Raw genomic sequence first — 20244 nt, 5'->3', positions numbered from 1 at the left:
TCATTAGATTATAGTTATGCTGTCAAGGAAGTTTCATTACATGTTTTACTTGCTTATTAACAGCCCCCCCCCCCCCCCCCACAACACAAGGACATGTGTGGGGAGGAATTAATTGGCATAACGACTACATTGGGGGTAAAAAGGGGTAAAAAAGAACACTGAGGATTTTGCAGATTGGGGACTGTTATGGCCTCCGAACAAAGCAACAGATTTGGCTCAACTTGGAGACAACCAACATAAAGAAGGACGCCACAACAAATTGGCAAAGATTACATGTTTTTTTTTTTGGTATTGCTTCCCACAAAATAAACTTAAAACATTGAGGGAAAGCATAATGGAACTCAATTCAAATACTTTATATCAGGGGTCTTCAACGTTTTCAGGCCAAGGACCCCCTAGCTGAGAGAGAGATGAAGCAGGGACCCCCTACTCTATATTGTATAAAATTGTGTTTCAGATAAACTTTTGCTGCTCGTTTTTCCCTATACACCTATAACTCTCGCGCTGCGAGGCGTTGTGAGCTTGTAGATCGGCTATTTTTGCATGGCTAAAGTTCTTCTCAGAATAGGGATACTAGGGTTCAAGTGGTTAATGTAAATAAAAAATCCTATCACTCAAAGATGTGGCGGACCCCCTGTAGTAACTCTGAGGACCCCCTAGGGGTCCCGGACCCCCTGTTGAAGACCCCTGCTTTATACCAAAGAAGAAATCAGGAAACCAAAAAGGGCGTTGGTATTAAAAAGGTCTTAAAAGACCTTAAATTGTCACTCTACTGTCAACTGGAGCCCCCCTCCCGAAGAAAATCCATATGGACGTGGACTCCTCTGGGAGTCCCGAACCACAGGTTGAGAACCACTGCCTTATAGGGCGTTACATTGCCGGCCAGAGGGGCGCGGTCATCACACAGCATGCTGTTAATTAGCTTGGCAAGTCTTCAAACCCTTAATCACTGGATGAATTAAAAGAAAACCCCAATCGCCTATCCACCTGTTTCCTAGGCTGTGTGTTTTCCACTTCCTGTCGATTTGATCCAATGAAATCCAATGAAACTGGTCAGATGACCAATGATATCCAATGAAATCGACAGGAAGTGGAAAAACACACAGCCTAGGAAACAGGTGAATACCACACAGTAATAATGTATATGCATACACAGCAACACAGTGTGTTAATGTGAGGGCAAGCCACTCTACGTATAAGCACTGTTTACCTTATAACACAGGTCTTCAACAGGGGGTCCGGGACCCCTAGGGGGTCCTCAGAGTTACTACAGAGGGTGCGCCAAATCTTTGTGTGATAGGATTTTTTTTTTTTTTTACCATAACCACTTGAACCCTATATGGCATCCCTTTTCTGAGCAGAAATGTAGCCAAAAGTAGCCGATCTACAAGCTTGTATGTCTGCTATTTTTTGGCAAAGATGTATAGTTGTAGAGGGAAAAAAGAGCAGACCAAGTAAACAAAAAAGAAGTTCTGAACTGATCTGAAACACAATTTTATACAATATAGAGGGGGTCCCTGCTTCATCTCTCTCTCGTGTGTGTGTGTGTGTGTGTGTGTGTGTGTGTGTGTGTGTGTGTGTGTGTGTGTGTGTGTGTGTGTGTGTGTGTGTGTGTGTGTGTGTGTGTGTGTGTGTGTGTGTGTGTGTGTGTGTGTGTGTGTGTGTGTGTGTGTGTGTGTGAGGCCTCATGGATCCATGCAGGAGAAAGACAAGTGGTCCTCTGTGTTCATGTGTTCATGTGTGTGTTAATATGTTAATGTGTGTTAATGAGTGTTGTAGATGGATGGGGGGGTTTGTGTCCTTGGCAGGTCACACACACAGTTACTAATACAGTCAGCATTTACATAGTGAACGGGTCCTCCTGTTTATCCTGTCATTCATGCTGATTGTGATGGTGCATTTATATAGCACTTTCATCCAAAGCGCTTGACATAGATTGTGCATTACATTCACCCATTCACACACACATTCACACACCCATTCGTTACATTACATTACACTACATTACACGATTACAGTCATTTAGCAGATGCTTTTATCCAAAGCGACTTACAATAAGTGCATTCAACATAGGTAGGGAACGAAACTAATCACCAGAAGTCTGAAGTGTATTCTCTTCTAAAACAAGCAACTAAGAGCATACCTAGAGCTAAGGTAAAAGTGCAATATATCAGCTACCTACTTTCTTAAATAGATGAGACAAATAGGAAAATCAAATGAGCAAGAGATAAAACAAATAAGTGTATCGACTAAACAAGATCCAATAAAGCAATACAACAATAAAACAAGAGTTCGTACAACTAGTTAACAACAAGTAGGCCAGGCAAAGAGGAAGGGTAGTGTTTCCTGAAGAGGTGGGTTTTCAGCCTATGGTGAAAGATGGGCAGTGACTCTGCTGTCCTGACATCAGTGTCTCTGCTGCCCTGACATCAGTGAGGAGTTCATTACACACACACACACCGATGGAGGAGGAAATCATGCAAGGCACCAACCTGCTCATCGGGAGCAATTAGGGGATCAGTGTCTTGCTCAAGGACACTTCCACACTAACTCTGGAGGAGCCCGGGATCGAACCAGGAACCTCACGGTTCACCATCCGGCCGCTCTACACCGGCCACTCTACCCCTGAGCCACTGTCGCTCCATGTGATTTGTTTCTATTGAAAATGTTTTGAGATGTTTAAAGGCATATAGTATTATGTAACAGATCATTTTCCTCTACACCAGCAGTTATCAGACACTGTAGTACAGAGGTGATGCAACTTTGTTGATGTAGAGGGCCACTATATTTACACACTCACTCCAGAGGGTCACATTGCATATACTGGCGGGCCATTCTATGTCACACAAAAGTAGCAATAATAGCAGATCTACAAGTTCAAAACACATCACAGTGAGACGCGTTTTGAACTTGTAGATCTACTATTTTTTAATTGGAATCCTGAAAAGTTAAAGTTGTATTTAATTTCAAATGCTCTTAGTTATACTTATGTTAACTTTATGAACGTAATTATATTAAAAAAAAAAGACAATATAATTTTAATACTAGTCATTAAGCTACTAATATAGACTGAGGTAATTAAAGCGGGTCATGTTTACATGTTTGGAATCATAACAGCTGAAATCAATAATATATCAGTATTCTGATAGTAACCTGCGGGCTGCATTAAGTGAAGGTGGGGGCCGCATGTGGCCCCCGGGCCACCAGTTGCCCATGTATGCTGTCGTACATATAAACTCTCTTGTTGTATTTTGGTATTTTCACTTGTTTCAATCATCAATTTTTGCCAGGTGCAATATTTTCAAAAGCTGATTTTACAGCAATCCAACAGATTGCTAGGTTATATTACATTATTTTGAAATTCAATGACGCCCCCATAACTACTACATAATATGTATTCAGAAACTTACTACTGTACATGGGACATTAATTCTTTTGGTACTCTTGGTTGCTTGTTTTAGCAGAAAATGCACTTAATACTTCTGGTGATTAGTAGTTTTGTTCCCTACCTATGTTGAATACACTTATTGTATGTCGCTTTGGATAAAAGCATCTGCTAAATGACTAATGTAATTATGCATAATGAGTACCTTTACTTTTGGTACTTTAAGTATATTTTGATGCCAATGCTTTAGTACTTATACTCAAGTAAATTTTGAATTCTGGACTTTTACTTGTAACAGAGATATTTCTACATTGCGATATTAATACTTTTACTTAAAGGAGTAGTTCACCCAAAAAATAACTTATTTACTATCAACTACACACCCCATGAAGCCTTGGCTTGAATACATGGATTTATTTGTGTTCTTGTCGCATTCCTAAGCTAATAATTTGATTCCTGTCTCCTACCGGCTAATGTATCCGGTAGGAGACACAAAGTAGATTATTTGTGTCTCCTACCAGAAATACACCCGGACATCAAATCATTGGCTCAGGAATGCGACAAAAAACTAAATAAATCCATGTATTCAAGGCTTCATGGGGTGTGCAATTGATAGAAAAGAAATTATTTTTTTGGGTGAACTCCTCCTTTAAGTAAAACATTTGAGTAGCCTACTTTTTCCACCACTGGTAAAGAAATATTATTATTATTATTGTAAGTGTAAAGTGGTTCTACTAAACTATATCCAACAGAAAGCCATGCATTAAGAATTCCACCATGGATGTGAAGGATGAAATGACCTATGACAGGTTTCAGCCACTAGGTGGCAGAGCAGCTCTTTGGTGTAGGTTCAGAGACTGTCAATCACACACATCAAACTCACTGTCACTTAATGACTTCATAAATGTCATACATATAAATACTATGTGAACAAAGAACATGTGTGTGTGGACTGTGGAGGCACATAGACCAACCTGAGTCACAAAGATATGGAAGTTCAATGAATTATTCATCTTTAATTCATTAATTATTCACCTCTGCAAAGACTTTCTCACATGAGTTCTAGATAGCAGTGGTGGATTATTTGTTTTACTTTAGTAAAAGTATCAATACTGCAATGTAGAAATAATCTGTTACAAGTAAAAGTCCGGAATTCAAAATGTACTTGAGTAAAGGTACAAAAGTTTTGGTATACAAATGTACTTAAAGTACCCAAAGTACCAAAAGTAAAAGTAATCGTTAGGCATCTTTTGAAAATAGCAGATCTACCAGCTCACAATGCGTCGCATCGCGACGCATTGTGAGCTTGTAGATCTGCTATTTTCAAATGGCTGAAATATATATAGGGCTGAAGTTAATGTATGTTTTGTAATGATAATCGAAATCTCCAAAGTAACTAGTAACTAAAGTTTTCATATAATTTTAGTAGAGTAAAAGTACAATATTTGCCTCTGAGATGTAGTGGAGTAGAAGTAAAAGTATTGAGAATTGGAAATACTCAAGTAAAGTGAAAACACCTCAAAATTGTACTTAAGTACAGTACTTGAGTAAATGTACTTAGTTACTTTCCACCACTGCTAAATAGTGAATAATAAAGACAATTTAAACTAAAATCAGGGTAAATCTATAGACTATGTGAGCATAAATCTGGCTAATTATAAAAGAACATGTAAATATTGTATTTATACACAATGGATTAGAAGTTATTCAGAAGTTTCATGTTTAACACTCTTTGAAAACATAACTTCCTGTTATTGTTCTTAGCTCATTTGCATACACTGAGACAATGGAATAAATGGAGGACGTTCTGTCATGTGTACAACAATAAGAGTTTAACTTCTGGTTGGTAGATTTCAAAATAAGAGTAAACTGAGCAACGGTTGACTAGTGTTTTTTATTTATTTATTATTATTTATTCATGGATAACAAATATTATATATTATTATACTGATGAAGCAATATGGAACGCTTCAGGAGTATGAGGTAAGTAATAATAATAATAGTAAGCCAACTGTTTTCAATCATTCAAAAGTAACTGTTTTCAGTTATTTTCAAGAGTTTGCCAGTGTTGCCATATCTGCTTTATTATAAGCAACTGTGGGCTTGTAAATATTGGAAGTTGCGGGTTGTTTTTGGGGTCTTATTTGGGCTTCTTTCCAGATGCTGTTTAAAACCAGTGGTTGTCAATGTCAAACCTTTTACTGTCAAGGACAACTTGTACTCGAAAGGCCCGAGCAACCAAAAGGTTGTATCTATCTCTAATAAACCTCTTTTTTTGCTGTAAGTGAAGTAGACAGTGTGTGGGATTCCTTTCTTTCCCTTCTCATGTTGGATGTCAAAGACCCCCGAATTAAAATGTTTTTGTACGCAGACCCCTATCTGAAAAGATGTTGTGCCAGGGATACATGGTTTGCGTTGTTAAAATGTTTCAAAACAATTCAAAATAGTTTTTTCAATATTTTTGGACAGGATGATCGCCTGCAGACACGTTGCATGAACGTTTGTTTTGTCAAACACTGCAGAAAAAAAGATGTATCTATTATTTAACTATTATTATTTAACTAAGAGTTGTCTTGAGTATCTTGTAGAGCAGGCCCATTGCACGTTGCTGCACTCTGTCCTCTACCCTGAGCCATCCCACCCTATAGGTCTATGCATGCACCTCTCATGGTACTCTAGCACCTTAAAGGCTGCAGACCTGTACAGTGCAAACCTCTCAAAACAAACCAACAAACAAACAAACAAATCAGATTACTAAAAGACCTCACTCCTAGGAATCATCTAACCCTTGCTCATTATGCTAGGGTGGGATGGCTCAGGGTAGAATCATGATTTGTGTGCGTGGGGATCTAATTTTAAACTAGCGTAGTGCTTTGTGAGTCTTCCAGTTTAGTAGACCTTGTATTGTGAATTGTACTTCAATGTACTGTTGACTCATGGCTCACAAAATAAAATACATCAATCAACCAGTACGGCAACTTGCAATGGGCCTGGTCTACAAGACTGACCATGTGCCCATGTACCTGTCAGACTACTTCAAAAGAGTGAGAAACGCCTCCCGGGGGCCACAACACCAGAGAGAGCTCCACTGATCTCATTCCCCCCCAGATTTGGCACAAACATGAGGATGAATTCATTCTACTGTTATGCCACTAAAATGTGGAATGTCCTACTACACCACCAGCCACCAAAAAGACTCCCTAACCTCCTTCCAAACCGCCATAAAAGAGCACCTGTCTGCAATTTGCAACTGGACATTCCAGCCAGACAAAAGAAACCCCCCCCCCCCACCCCCCACTGTTTTTCTGTAAACATACACAAATAAACACATTAAGCCGATCTACAGATCAGCTGTGAGCTTGTAGATATGCTATTTTCCACTATTTCTTAAGCGTTTAATCACACAATGTTAAGTATGGAATTTGTATTTATAATTTCCTGAAATTATTTTGGAAACGTTTCATTTTTATTTCAGTTTTTTTCTTTTAATGTTTTTTGGAAAATGTTTTCCTACTAAATGATTGAAGGGAATGTTACTTATTTATTTATTTATTAACTCGCGACCCATACAAATAAAGTGAGAAAACTGGTCTACGTATTACTTGTCAGCAGAGCTCTTAATTTGAAGTCTGCCAACTGGAAGTCAAAGTGGTCCTTAGATTGACAAACCTTTAATTTGAGAGAGAGAGAGAGAGAGAGAGAGAGAGAGAGAGAGAGAGAGAGAGAGAGAGAGAGAGAGAGATCAATGCTAATCCTCACTCACTTATTTTGAGTCAGTTTGTCTTAATATAGTTCATATCAGGCCTATAGTGTAATCTACTGAGAGACAAGATATTAACTAACATTCACATCAGATCTTTAATAAAATGAACAGATCTGTCCTCAGCAGTGTGAAGCTTGCTGCTCTCCTCTTCATGATGTCTGTGAAGGCTGACGACGGTAAAAAAAATGTTTTATTATGTTATTGTTATGTTATAACTGATGTTAAGTTGTGTTTGCAAACAGATGTTCTTATAAGTGAAATGCATGCATTTGAGTCTATATATCTACATTTTCAGGAGAGACAATTTTATATGTTGCCCACATTTTGGCTGCGAACCCCCCCATCTGAAAATATTGTTTCTCTCTCATATTGTTTCTCTCTCATAGGGGAATATTTCTGTTGTTCAAAAATGTTCAAGATTCCAAGTTTTTCTAAAAATGTTTAAACAAATAGCAGATCGACAAGCACACGCCGCATTGCATCGTGGCGCGTTGCCTGAGCTTGTAGATCGGCTATTTTCTAATATCCGAAGTATAAAATATGGTTAAAGTTATTTTTTAAACTGATTTTGATGCTATATTAATTCATGAATTTTGCTGTTAATTAATGAATTTTGCTGAAATGTGGTCCCCTGACCACATTTCTATACCTGTCCTTCTGTCATCGTATATTCAGTGTCGCCTAACGCATTGGTTCTCAAAGTGTGGTCCGGGGACCCCCAGGGGTCCTTGGTGGGGGTAGTAGGCCTACAAGGGGGTCCCCAGCATAACCAGTTAATATGGCGTCACAATCATTTTAACCTCTTTAACCATATTTTAAACTTTGACTGTTTTTGTAAAATCCTGGCACAAAAATATTATTTGAGACAGGGGGTCCGCAGCCAAAACAAAACAAAAACATAATTTTGGGGGTCCTTGTTATTGTCTGTTACATTTCTCATGCTGCTTTATGATGCTGTGCAGCAGAACTGATGGTTGTTTTTAAATGTGCTTTATGAATCAAATGAACTTGACTTTGACATTGAGAACCATTCAACTATACCAGTGGTTCTCAACGTGTGGGTCGCATGATTGTTTTGGGGGGTCCCCAGATGACAGTAAAGTGACAATTTAAGGACTTTTAAGACCTTTTTTTAAAAAGACCATTACTGCAACTGTACTACAAAAACTGGTCAAATATTGCCCAAATTGTCAAATAATATAAGAAAGAGGCAAACATTTTGTAAATATTTTCACAATTTTTATCTGTGGAACCGATTCAAACTAAATGTAATGCCTCAACTCCCACAATTCCAAGTGCTTGTTAGGGTGGGGGGGTCCCCAGATCAAATATGATTATTTTGGGGGGTCCCCAGTTCAACTATGATTATTTTGGGGGGGTCCCCGAAGTTCAAATATGATTATTTTTGGGGGTCCCCGCAGTTCAAATATGATTATTTTGTGGGGTACCCAGTTCAAATATGATTATTTTGGGGGGTACCCAGTTCAAATATGATTATTGTGGGGGGTACCCAGTTCAAATATGATTATTCTGGGGGTTCGCGGCTTGAAAAGGTTAAGAACCACCCCTCTATATGACATGTCCACATGCTGAAACTTGCTCTGCCAAATTTGAAAATTAGTTGAAACTTTATAGTGTTATTTGCGCCTATAAATGTTCTCCTTGCTTGTTCTATTTTTAATCTCATGGCTTTTGATTGATTTATTATTTTATCGACAAAACAATGGCTTACACATGAACATATATTTGTAAATGTCTGTCAAAAGGATAAAACGGGGGGGGGGGGGGGGTGTTATGGTCTAATGTGAATTGTGTCTGTGTACACAATATACAAAATATGATTATTAGTATTGTAGTAAAGTATATTTAATTGTGTTTTTTCTTGTTCAGGATGGGTGTCCTTCTCGTGGGGGAGAGACTTCACTCTGACCTGTCCATATGGTGGTGACTGGTTCCTGAACGATAAAGCCAATGAAACTGATATGAAGACTTTGACGCATCGCTATGACAACGACAACGAAGGCCTAAGATACCACTGCAAATACAACGATGGCAGTGAAAATGGCGGTGACAAATTCTACCACTTCTACGTCAGAGGAAAAGGTAAGTGAAACATCTCTTTATTGCTGTGTTGCCCAAACAATGGACCCATTTTATGTGTCAGGAGGAAATATCATTTTTTTAATATATATTTTTACGTTTCCTACAATAAAATAAAATTATCAAAAGATTTTCAGAAACTTCACAAATGTGTTTTTCTTCATGGATCACAAATAAATATAGTTTTTTATGCTTCCTACAATAAAAAAACCAAACAGATTTTCTTAAATATTTTTGCAAATGTTTCAGAAATAAAATACATGAATAATAGAAATTTTCACTCCCAAAAAAAACTTGTTAAGAAATAGTGAATATTATCAGATCTACAAGCTCACAACGCGTCACATCTCGAAGCGTTGTGAGCTTGATATTACCGCTGCTAAATAGGGCTTCAGTGGTTAATTCTTTACATTTTTATGTTTGTGTTCTGAGGAGACAACACATAATGTGTTTTGGGTCTCAAGCTTAAAGTACCAAAAGTAAAAGTACTCATAATGCAGAAATGTCCCACTTCAAGTTTTAAAAATGTAAATAAAATATTTTGAAAATAGCCGATCTACAAGCTCACAATGCGTTGCATCGCGACGCATTGTGAAACACATTATAAAACACACATTAACCACTTTAGCCTTATTTTATACCTAGGTCCTAGGCTATTTGAAAATAGCCGATCTACAAGCTCACGATGCGTTGCATAGCGACACGTTGTGAGCTTGTAGATCTGCTATTCTCAAGCATTTTAGTACTTTTACTTTTGGTATACTTTAAGTACATTTTGAATACCAATACGTTTGTACTTTTACTCAAGTAAATTTTGATTTCCGGACTTTTACTTGTAACAGATCGATAGACTACTTCTACATTGCAGTAATGATATTTTACTTCATCGGTTTTCAACCTATCTTCATATAATTGGTCCTCACTAATACTCATGATAAAATGGTACCATTTTTTTCTACTTGGTCTGTGTCTCATAGGAGGGCTGTGGACAGTCCAGAAACCCGTCTACCAGTGACATCATCGTTAGGCAGGATTTTTTTTTCCAAAAAATGTTTAAAAAATGTATTCCGATTTGTATTAAGGCGAGAACAATGGGATCTATTATTGCATTGCAACTTTCCAGGAATACAAAGCCTGCAGTTTCTATTAGCTTGGATTCCCCATCGATGATGTCACTGGTAGACGGGTTTCTGAACTGTCTACAGCCCTCCTCTGAGACACAGACTGATTAGAAAAAAATTGTACCATTTTATCATGAGCATTAGTGAGGACCTATTATATGAAGACATGTTGAAAAGTGGTGAAGTCGTCCTTTAAGTAAAACAGTTGAGTACTTTTTTCCACCACTGGTGAACACACCTGATATTGATATCTAACAGTATAGTTAATGTTGTGTTTTGTGTTGTCGACCCTCCCAGCGTGTGAGTGGTGTGTCGAGGCCACCAAACCCGTGATTCTGACCATCCTGTTTGTGGACCTGCTGGTGACCGGACTGGTCATCATGCTGGTGTACCTGAGGACCAAACGCAGCAACAACAACGCTGCAGGGCCAGCTGCTGCAGCCAGCAAACGTAAGACCATCCTACCTACCTACTCCTTACACTGAATATTATGTCCCTTTTCTGTTGCTTTTTACCCCCTTTTCTCCCCAATTTGTTCGTTATTACATTACATTACCTTACAGTCATTTAGCAGACGCTTTTATCCAAAGCGACTTACAATAAGTGCATTCGTAGGGAACCAAACTACTAATCACCAGAAGTCTTAAGTGCATTCTCTTCTAAAATAAGCAACTAAGAGTATACCTAGCACTAAGGTAAAAGTGCAATATATCAGCTACCTACTTTCTTAACTCTCGGTGTTGGAACCAAATGGACCCTTACGGGTCCATTTGGTTCCATTTGTACACTCTCAGAGTTACATGAATAATAGCAAAAAGAATAGCAGATCTATAAGCTCACATAGCATCACATTGCAGGCTCGTAGATGTTTGGTGTAGAGGGAAAAAAGAGCAGACCAAGCACAGAGCCAAAGGTCAAGTGTACAAAGTGTTGAGGGTTTGAGTGCAAATGAAACATATTCATTTACACAACTCTGTTCACAGTGCTGTCAACAGTGGTGGAAAAAGTACTCAAATGTTTTACTTAAGTAAAAGTATCAATACTGCAATGTAGAAGTACAAAGTAAAAGTCTGGAATTAAAAATGTACTTGAATAAAAGTACAAAAATATTGGTATACTAACATTTTTGAAAATAGCAGATCTACAAGCTCACAACGCGTCGCATCGCGACGCGTTGTGAGCTTGTAGATCTGCTATTTTCAAACATTTGAGAGCTTTTACTTTGGTACTTTAAGTACATTTTGATACCAATACTTTTGTACTTTTACTCAAGTCAATTAAAGAATTCTGGACTTTCACTTAACAGAGTATTTCTACATTGCAGTAATTGATACTTTTACTTAAGTAAGACATTTCAGTACTTTTCCAACCACTGATAAATGGGTATACTCTCTCCTGATTGGCTGAGCGTGGCAACCCAACGGAAAGTGTATTTTCTGTTTACTAAAGAGCCAGAGAGAGACAGGGATATACCCCCTGTTACTGCAACAAACACTCTCTAGCAATGATTACTATCACAATATAGAGCTTTAACCTTTTAACAACAAAAAAAAGCCCCTATCTTACACTATCTTCAGTCAAGTCAAACTATATTTAGCAAAGCTAAACAAGAGGAAACTCTCTCACAGGAAACGCATGCAGAAATACACAAACTTTACGGCTATGACTCAATACCATCACAGGAAATGCTAAACGCACACAGAAATAATACACAAACATTTTAAAGGTTAAAGTGCGCTCCCACTACCACGGAGCAGAGGGGCTCCAATCCACCACATCCTGTTTGGCAGAGCGTGTCTCTATGAACACAATGGACCTGTGCAGGGGGGAGGGAAACGGTGGTTTAGTGTGTGCACATACACACAGTATGCACACACTACACACTGTGTCCTACTGTGTACTACACACTGTATACATCTCTCTAACATCTCTGCAAAATGCACCAGGTCCCATCCTAAATGGTAAACGGTGCATTGATATGGCGCCTTTATCCAAAGCGCTTTAAAATGTGAATTCATTCACACACACTCATCCATTCACCCTTTCATTCACTCACACACACGCACTCACACATGCACACGCTTGCACGCACAAACGCGCACACACACACACACACACACACACACACACACACACACACACACACACACACACACACACACACACACACACACACACAGTAGACATTGATACATTCTAATTGTATGTAAGGTAAACGGTAGGGTTTCTTACTTCACCGGCGCAACAATATTCTGTCATCTTTCCAATTGAGGAAGAAGTTATATGGCTGCGTATATCTAACCTTTATATTATACCATCACATACAATACTTCTACAATACATTATGATACTGTATGTGTCAGCTTGTAAGAGCCTAGATGTCTCCACTAGGCCTAATATCTATTGTTATGGTACAGCCTATCTTGTTATGGTTCAGTTTGTCCTTCAGGCACAGCTACAGTATAACTATGATCTCTGCCCTGTGCTCCAGGCAGAACTACCGTACCACTGACATGAGTGTTAATGTACTTCTGACCATGATATCATGTACATAAAGCATAACCACCTCCACCTAGAATATTGTCTCGACTCCTATGCTTTATTGATTGCTGATTGATCCAGAATTCCACGACACTATTCACCTGTTTCCTAGACTGTGTGTTTTCCCCTTCCTGTCGATTTGATCCAATGAAATCCAATGAAACTGGTCAGATGACCAACGATATCTCACACACACACACACACACACACACACACACACACACACACACACACACACACACACACACACACACACACACACACACACACACACACACACACACACACACACACACACACACACACACACACACACACAGAGAGAGAGGAAAACAATGCATGGCACCAACCTACTTAGGAGCAATTAGGGGTTCAGTGTCACTCAGCTCAGACAACGCTCTACACGTCCTAGACTCTTCTCTCTTCTCTAAAACACCCTGGACAACGCTCCACACGTCCTAGACTCTTCTCCCTTCTCTAAAACAGCCTGGACAACGCTCCACACGTTCCTAGACTCTTCTCTCTTCTCTAAAACACCCTGGACAACGCTCCACACGTCCTAGACTCTTCTCTCTTCTCTAAAACACCCTGGACAACGCTCCACACGTCCTAGACTCTTCTCCCTTCTCTAAAACAGCCTGGACAACTCTCCACACGTTCCTAGACTCTTCTCCCTTCTCTAAAACACCCTGGACAACACTCCACACGTTCCTAGACTCTTCTCTCTTCTCTAAAACACCCTGGACAACGCTCCACACGTCCCAGACTCTTCTCCCTCCTGGCTACCAAACTGTGGAACCCCCCCAATTGCAGTTATAGAAGACAGATTCACTCCCAATGTTCCGTTGTAACCTCTTCAGACTCCACCTCAGCCTGTAGCACTTGACCTATAGCCTTCACCTCATTGCGGTTTTATGCAAAGTTTAAAATGGAATTTAGATAGCATGTTATTTGGACGGCATCCTATAGTTTCAAATGTCCACATACATACATACATATTTTTTATATTTATATTATAAACTATTATATCAACAAATATATATAAATACATAATCAATTGGCACAGTGCAAATGAACATGACTGACTGCATATCAGCAGGGTGTGAACTAACCTGTTAAGAACTAATACTAGGCTGCTACAACTACTTATAAACCATGCATTAATGAGAGGTTGGGATGAAACAATAATAGTACTGAGATTCGGGAAGAGACGCCACTACAGGAGACAGCAGAATGGAAATGTCATCATTTTTCGAATGCCAAATGAATGTATTAGTGCAGGGGTCTTCAACAGGGGGTCCGGGACCCCTAGGGGGTCCTCAGAGTTGCTACAGGGGGTCCGCCAAATCTCTGTGTGATAGGATCATTGTTTAATTACATTAACCACTTGAAACCTTGCATCCCTATTCTACGGACAACTTTAGCCGAAAATAGCAGATCTACAAGCTCACAACGCCTCGCGCTGCGAGGCGTTGTGAGCTTGTAGATCTGCTATTTTCGGCAAAGAGGGGGAAAAAGAGCAGACCAAGTACAGAGTGAAAGTTTACCAAGTATTGACGGTTTAAGTGGTTAAATGTCTGAAAATACACATTAACATGAATCCAACATCTATGAAAAGCTTTAATCTGCAACACAATTTTATGTAATATGTCATTTATTTAGATATAGTGGGGACTGGGGGTCCCTGCTTCATCTCTCTCTCTCTCAGTTAGGGGGTCCTTGGCCTGAAAAGGTTGAAGACCCCTGTATTAGTGTCATCTGTAACAACTGTGCTTCATATTTGGTAAACACATCCGCCTTCCCAGGAACTAATAACCACATAAACATGTCTGTGGTAGCAAGTGTGTTATAGTCTTTACACAAAAAGGGTGTTGTGAGTGGGTTTTAGTCACTGTTGTGTGTGTGTGTGTGTGTGTGTGTGTGTGTGTGTGTGTGTGTGTGTGTGTGTGTGTGTGTGTGTGTGTGTGTGTGTGTGTGTGTGTGTTATTGTCAGTGTGTATTAAAATGTGTGTCTTTGTGTATCAGCAGCAGCAGGAGGGCGCCGTAAGGCCGCGCGAGGCGGAGGAGGACCCCCCACCCCCTCCCCCGACTATGAGGTTTGTTCTCTTTTTTAACTTATACCTCTGAGAGTGTACACATGGAACCAAATGGACCCGCAACGGGTCCACTTGGTTAAATATGTACACACTCAGAGTTACAGACCTGTAAGGGTCCATTTGGTTCCATTTGTACCCTCTCAGAGTTACAGACCTGTAAGGGTCCATTTGGTTCCATTTGTACCCTCTCAGAGTTACAGACCTGTAAGGGTCCATTTGGTTCCATTTGTACCCTCTCAGAGTTACAGACCTGTAAGGGTCCATTTGGTTCCATGTGTACCCTCTCAGAGGTTTTGATGCTTAACTTCAAGTGGGTGAGATTAGTTTTTCATTGAAGCTTCCCATCATAGCGTATAGCCTCACAGCATAATTCATTCATTTTTTGGCCAAATTGACATTTCTGCCTAGTTCTATACTCTTCTAACACGGCAGCATCATTGTGTCCTAAGCCTATCAGAATAATTGTTACGTTCCAAAATGACTTAGGAACAGAAAGTGCTTTTGAGTCAGCTTTTTGACTTAGGCAGAAATTATTTTGAATGTAACAAGTATTCTGATTCTGAGAGGCTGAGAACATAGGCAATAAGGCAGGGTGAATCAGCAGTGTGGAGAGTAGAGTTAAGCAGATATAAATAAAGGCAGATAAAAAGAAGTGAAATATAAACATACAGACAGGTCTAATATTGTAAATTGTCCATTACTCTTGGTAACTTGATCACAAAAGATATTAAAGCAAAAATACAGACTAGTCCACAAACCATCAGAACACAGCACACAGGCAAAAAAAATGTTTGCCTCGGCCCGAACCACTGGCGTAGCGGTCCGGGCACCTAGGCCACAATGTAGCCTGACAGCGCGTCGCGGGTTCGAGTCCCGATCCCGACGGCCTTTGCTGCATGTCACTCCCCATCTAGACTGAAAGAACGAGCCCGATCGATGGTCTTGAAGGGCGGATCCAAACCCAGCCGCCGGGATTCGTGCGGCGCTTATTGCTTCACCAATCTATGTCCCCGCCCCCCCCCCCCCCCCCCCCCCCCCACGGCCTGTGCACGGAGCACGCTGACGTCACCAAATTTAGAGCGACGCCCCTGTGCACTCTGATTGGTTAGGAGATAACAAGGTCCTAAGACCATCGTTCCTGCATCGTTCGCCCAGGCTTTTTTTAATTTACCCATCAGTCCGGATAAAAAACTGTTTTACATGTGAGAGACCTGGCTGAGACAAGGCTAAAGCAATGCCATAAAAATAGACACAAACAAGCAATAAAAAGCGCTGGAGTACTCAAATTATACAAACAAAAAGAAAGAAAGAAAGAAAGAAAGCCTTATTTATACAAGCTGTGAGCCATGGCTTAAATGAGTCATTAGTACTTTAAACTAGAGCAGGACATAGACTTAATGTATCCATTATCTTCCTTTTTAAAATCATGTAGAAAGGATGGTTGTGATTAGATTATCAAATGGCTTAAAATAACAGCCTACTTTTTGTTTCGTTTTTTCCCCCGAAACTATCATTCATAAAGTGTACAGTTAAATGGAACAAAGCCTTATTGCATGTGAGCAGCAGGCCTCCCATAATGCTTCAAGCAGTGTTGCCATGTGTGCTTATTATAAGCGACTTTGGGCTTGTTTTTCTGCCTGTTTTTCTGCTCGTCTTTCTGCTTGTAGATATTGGTAGTTGCGGGTTGCCGTTTTTTTTTTTACACCCGGCTTGCTTTTAAAGCGTAGTTATTTGGGCTTGCTTCCATTTCTTTTTTTATTATTGTCATTTAAAATCTTCTAAATCTTGATATGCAAATGTTCTCAAACATTTGCATATCAAGGACGTCCAAATGTATGTATTTCTCCTGCACACACCCCATCTGAATTCTATTCAAAAAATAATATTCCAAATATCTATGTAACTTTTTCTTTTCAAGATCTTTTTGGAAAATAGCAGATCTACAAGCTCACACGTTGTGTTTTTTTATCCAATGCTTTAGGTTTAAAGGGCGTAGTAGTCGCTTCTTTTGGGCTTGTTTTTATAAACCCGGCTGCTCATTTCTCTCACAGAATCTGGCAACAGTGGCCCCCAAGCTAAAAGTGTGTTAGCGAGTCCTCTGGGTGTTTTACACCAGACATAAAAAAAGATGTATAGTTAAAGTTTGATTCACTCATTTAGTGTAAACAGCCTCTAGAGTGGAACAGCAGAGAAAACCACAAACTACTAAGTCATGATGATAAACCCTTAGACTAAAAAACTACTTAAATGCTAATTTCCCCGACCCTGTTCTTTCACAGTGATATAAAGGGTCTTATAGCTAGCAGGGAGGCGTTTTGGACAGGGGGGGGGAAATAAATAACAAAATTAGACCCCTCACCCACTCTCACCCACACCACCCACACTTTACTGTGGCCCTAAAAGGTACTGTTTCTCAATGTGGGGTCCGGGGACCACCACAGGCCCACATGGACCCTAACAGGTCTGTAACTCTGAGAGTGTACTCATGTAACCAAATGGACCCTAACTCTGAGAGTGTACTCATGTAACCAAATGGACCCTTATAGGTCTGTAACTCTGAGAGTGTACTCATGTAACCAAATGGACCCTTACGGGTCTGTAACACCAAGGGCGCCGATACCGTGGGTGCCCCGGGGCTAAAGCACACACAGTGGGTGAGGAGCACCCACTGGGTGCTGGTCAAAAATCAGATCGCCTGGTTCATATCGCCACTGAATAAACCAAATTGACCGAAATAAAGCTACAAAACCCCCCAGAATAGTAAATTATCCGGACAAAACCCGCATTTTTTTTCGGGGCACACATGGGGCACATCATGCCCCACACACGGGGCACACATGGGGCACATCATGCCCCACACACGGGGCACACATGCGTGCGCAGCGTGCATGTGTGCCAGGTTGGGCACCTGCTAGAGCTTATAAATATCGGCGCCCCTGTGTAACACTGTATACAAATGGAACCAAATGGACCCTAACATGTCTGTAACTCTGAGAGTGTACAAATGGAACCACAAATGGCACGAGTGCCGCGCCTATGAGCTTGTAGATCAGCTATTTTCGAAAAATCGTAAACATGTGTGCAAACCTTTGAATATATATTTTTAAAGCAAACATTTGTAACTGGGGGGGGTCCTTGGAACAAAATATTTTGAGCTGGTGGTCCGTGTCCAAATACATATCATTTTGGGGGTCCTTGACTTGAAAAAGTTTGAGAACCACTGCCATAGATGGCTATACTCTGGTGTCTGGTTACTTGCTAGTATTTCAAGCTAACGTTATTGTTTGTCTTTTTTTTTTTACAGCAACTCAACATTCATACCCGTTCTCCTGACACCTACTCCACCGTTCACAGAATGGGCTGAACACACAACGCAACCAGCTGGTGCCAAACCACACATTCTGTTACATACGCACTGTGTTTGTACACACACATTCTGTTACATACACACTGTGTTTGTACACACACACATTCTGTTACATACACACTGTGTTTGTACACACACATTCTGTTACATACGCACTGTGTTTGTACACACACATTCTGTTACATACGCACTGTGTTTGTACACACACATTCTGTTACATACGCACTGTGTTTGTACACACACATTCTGTTACATACACACTGTGTTTGTATACACACACAATTCTTTTTGTATTCATTACTTTGAATTCAAGGATTTTGAATGGCGTAAAAGAAAAAATAGTGATATAAAAGCATACATATTACAGTATTTCTTAATAGCTTTACTTGAAATGTGTTGTTTGGACTGTTTGCTGTAGCATACATATTACCTTCTATGCTGATGACATTTAGTTTCACCGTCTCGATAAGAATGCTCCCTCTTATAGCGTACAGGTCTATTTGCTAACTATTTGTTTTATCTTATCTTATCTCATTAACTTGTATTGTTGGTATGGTGTATGTTCCTGTGCCGTTGTTCTATGTGGCCCCTGATGTAAATAGACAAAAGACAGCACTTACAATTTAGGCTTTTATCCTTTCGATTGATTGAATACTTTATTAGAAGTTTGAAGAAAAAAAGCACATGAAAGTACAGTTCAATACAAGGTCAGCTAATAGGAATTAAAACACAAGAAAGCGCTATGGCTTGTTTCCATTGGGTCCTTTGCAGTGGTGGAAAAAGTACTCAAATGTTTTACTTAAGTAAAAGTATCAATACTTCAATGTAGAAGTACTCAGTTACAAGTAAAAGTCTGGAATCAAAAATTTACTTGAGTAAAAGTGCAAAAGTTTTGGCATCAAAATGTACTTAAAGTACCAAAAGTAAAAGTACTAAAATGTTTGAAAATAGCAGATCTACAAGATCACAACGCGTCGCGATGCGACGCGTTGTGAGCTTGTAGATCGGCTATTTTCAAATAGCCTATGTATAAAATAGGGCTAAAGTGGTTAATGTATATTTCATAATTGCAGAGAGACAGTGTAGTGTCTCAGTAAACTATAGGATCACAGGTAAACCAAGGACCTAGCATCAGTCTAAACAATATAATATTAACCCTTTAAGGCCGGGCAGGGAACGCGTGTGTGTCATTTTAAGATTTTTTTGGCTATTTTTTAGAAAAATCGTGAAAATTTGTGCGAATCTTTTATATACATTTTTTTAACTCAAATCTTTTTGTTCCAAATAGAAAGAAATTTGCTTCTTTTATAAGAAAAGCAAAGAAAGAAATATTTTGTTCCAAATCTTTTCCAATCCTGGAACAAAATATTTTTAGATGGGAAGGGTTCCGCGGACAAATACATATTATTTTGGGGGTCCTTGACATGAAGACATTTTGAAAACCATTGATAATATAGCAACATAATGGCAAAAAAAATTACAAGAACATTTGTAAAATCCCCTGAAGGAAATATTTGAGTTAAAAACTTTCGCTTTAAAAAAGTATATATATATATTCAAACTAAAGATTTGCACACATTATCACGATTTTTAAAAAAAAATAGCAGATCTACAAGCTAGCTTGTAGATCTGCAAGAGGTGAGTCTACTTCATACTTGTGGTGGAAAAAGTACTCACGTTTCTTACTTAAGTAAAAGTATCAATACTGCAAAGTAGAAATAATCTGTTACAAGTAAAAGTCCGGAATTCAAACTTTACTTGAGTAAAAGTACAAAAGTATTGGTATAAAAAAGTAGTTAAAGTACGAAAAGTAGAAAGTAGGCTACTCATTATGCAGAATATCCCATTTCCCAAGTTTTCAAATGCATACA

General features: G+C 39.4%; 1 protein-coding gene across 3 annotated transcripts; it reads left to right on the top strand.

Annotated features, from left to right (window-relative positions):
- Positions 1-7110: 7110 nt before the first annotated feature.
- Positions 7111-19885, top strand: LOC311049984 (uncharacterized protein). 3 transcript variants are annotated; one of them, XM_084063953.1, is made up of 6 exons: positions 7111-7324; positions 9039-9251; positions 10667-10819; positions 14936-15006; positions 18311-18418; positions 18631-19885. In XM_084063953.1, the coding sequence occupies exons 1-5, from the start codon at positions 7252-7254 to the stop codon at positions 18368-18370; spliced, it is 570 nt and encodes a 189-aa protein (XP_083920079.1). In that variant the 5' UTR covers positions 7111-7251; the 3' UTR covers positions 18371-18418; positions 18631-19885. The 3 variants fall into 3 exon arrangements, with proteins under 3 accessions (XP_083920079.1, XP_083920080.1, XP_083920078.1); XM_084063954.1 differs by having other exon boundaries at positions 14939-15006; positions 18311-18633; XM_084063952.1 differs by having other exon boundaries at positions 18311-18633.
- The last annotated feature ends 359 nt before the right edge of the window (positions 19886-20244 follow it).

Source organism: Gymnoscopelus microlampas (assembly GCF_963454915.1).
Source record: "Gymnoscopelus microlampas genome assembly, chromosome: 8".
NCBI lineage: Eukaryota > Metazoa > Chordata > Actinopteri > Myctophiformes > Myctophidae > Gymnoscopelus > Gymnoscopelus microlampas.
This window is presented reverse-complemented; position numbering and strand designations above follow the sequence as displayed.

Excerpts from the sequence above, each read along its gene's own strand:
- LOC311049984 (XM_084063953.1), top strand. The coding sequence starts at position 7,252 with ATGAACAGATCTGTCCTCAGCAGTGTGAAGCTTGCTGCTCTCCTCTTC. Across the intron at positions 9,252-10,666 it reads CTTCTACGTCAGAGGAAAAG|CGTGTGAGTGGTGTGTCGAG; the intron begins GTAAGTGAAACA and ends CGACCCTCCCAG. Across the intron at positions 15,007-18,310 it reads CCCCCTCCCCCGACTATGAG|CAACTCAACATTCATACCCG; the intron begins GTTTGTTCTCTT and ends TTTTTTTTACAG.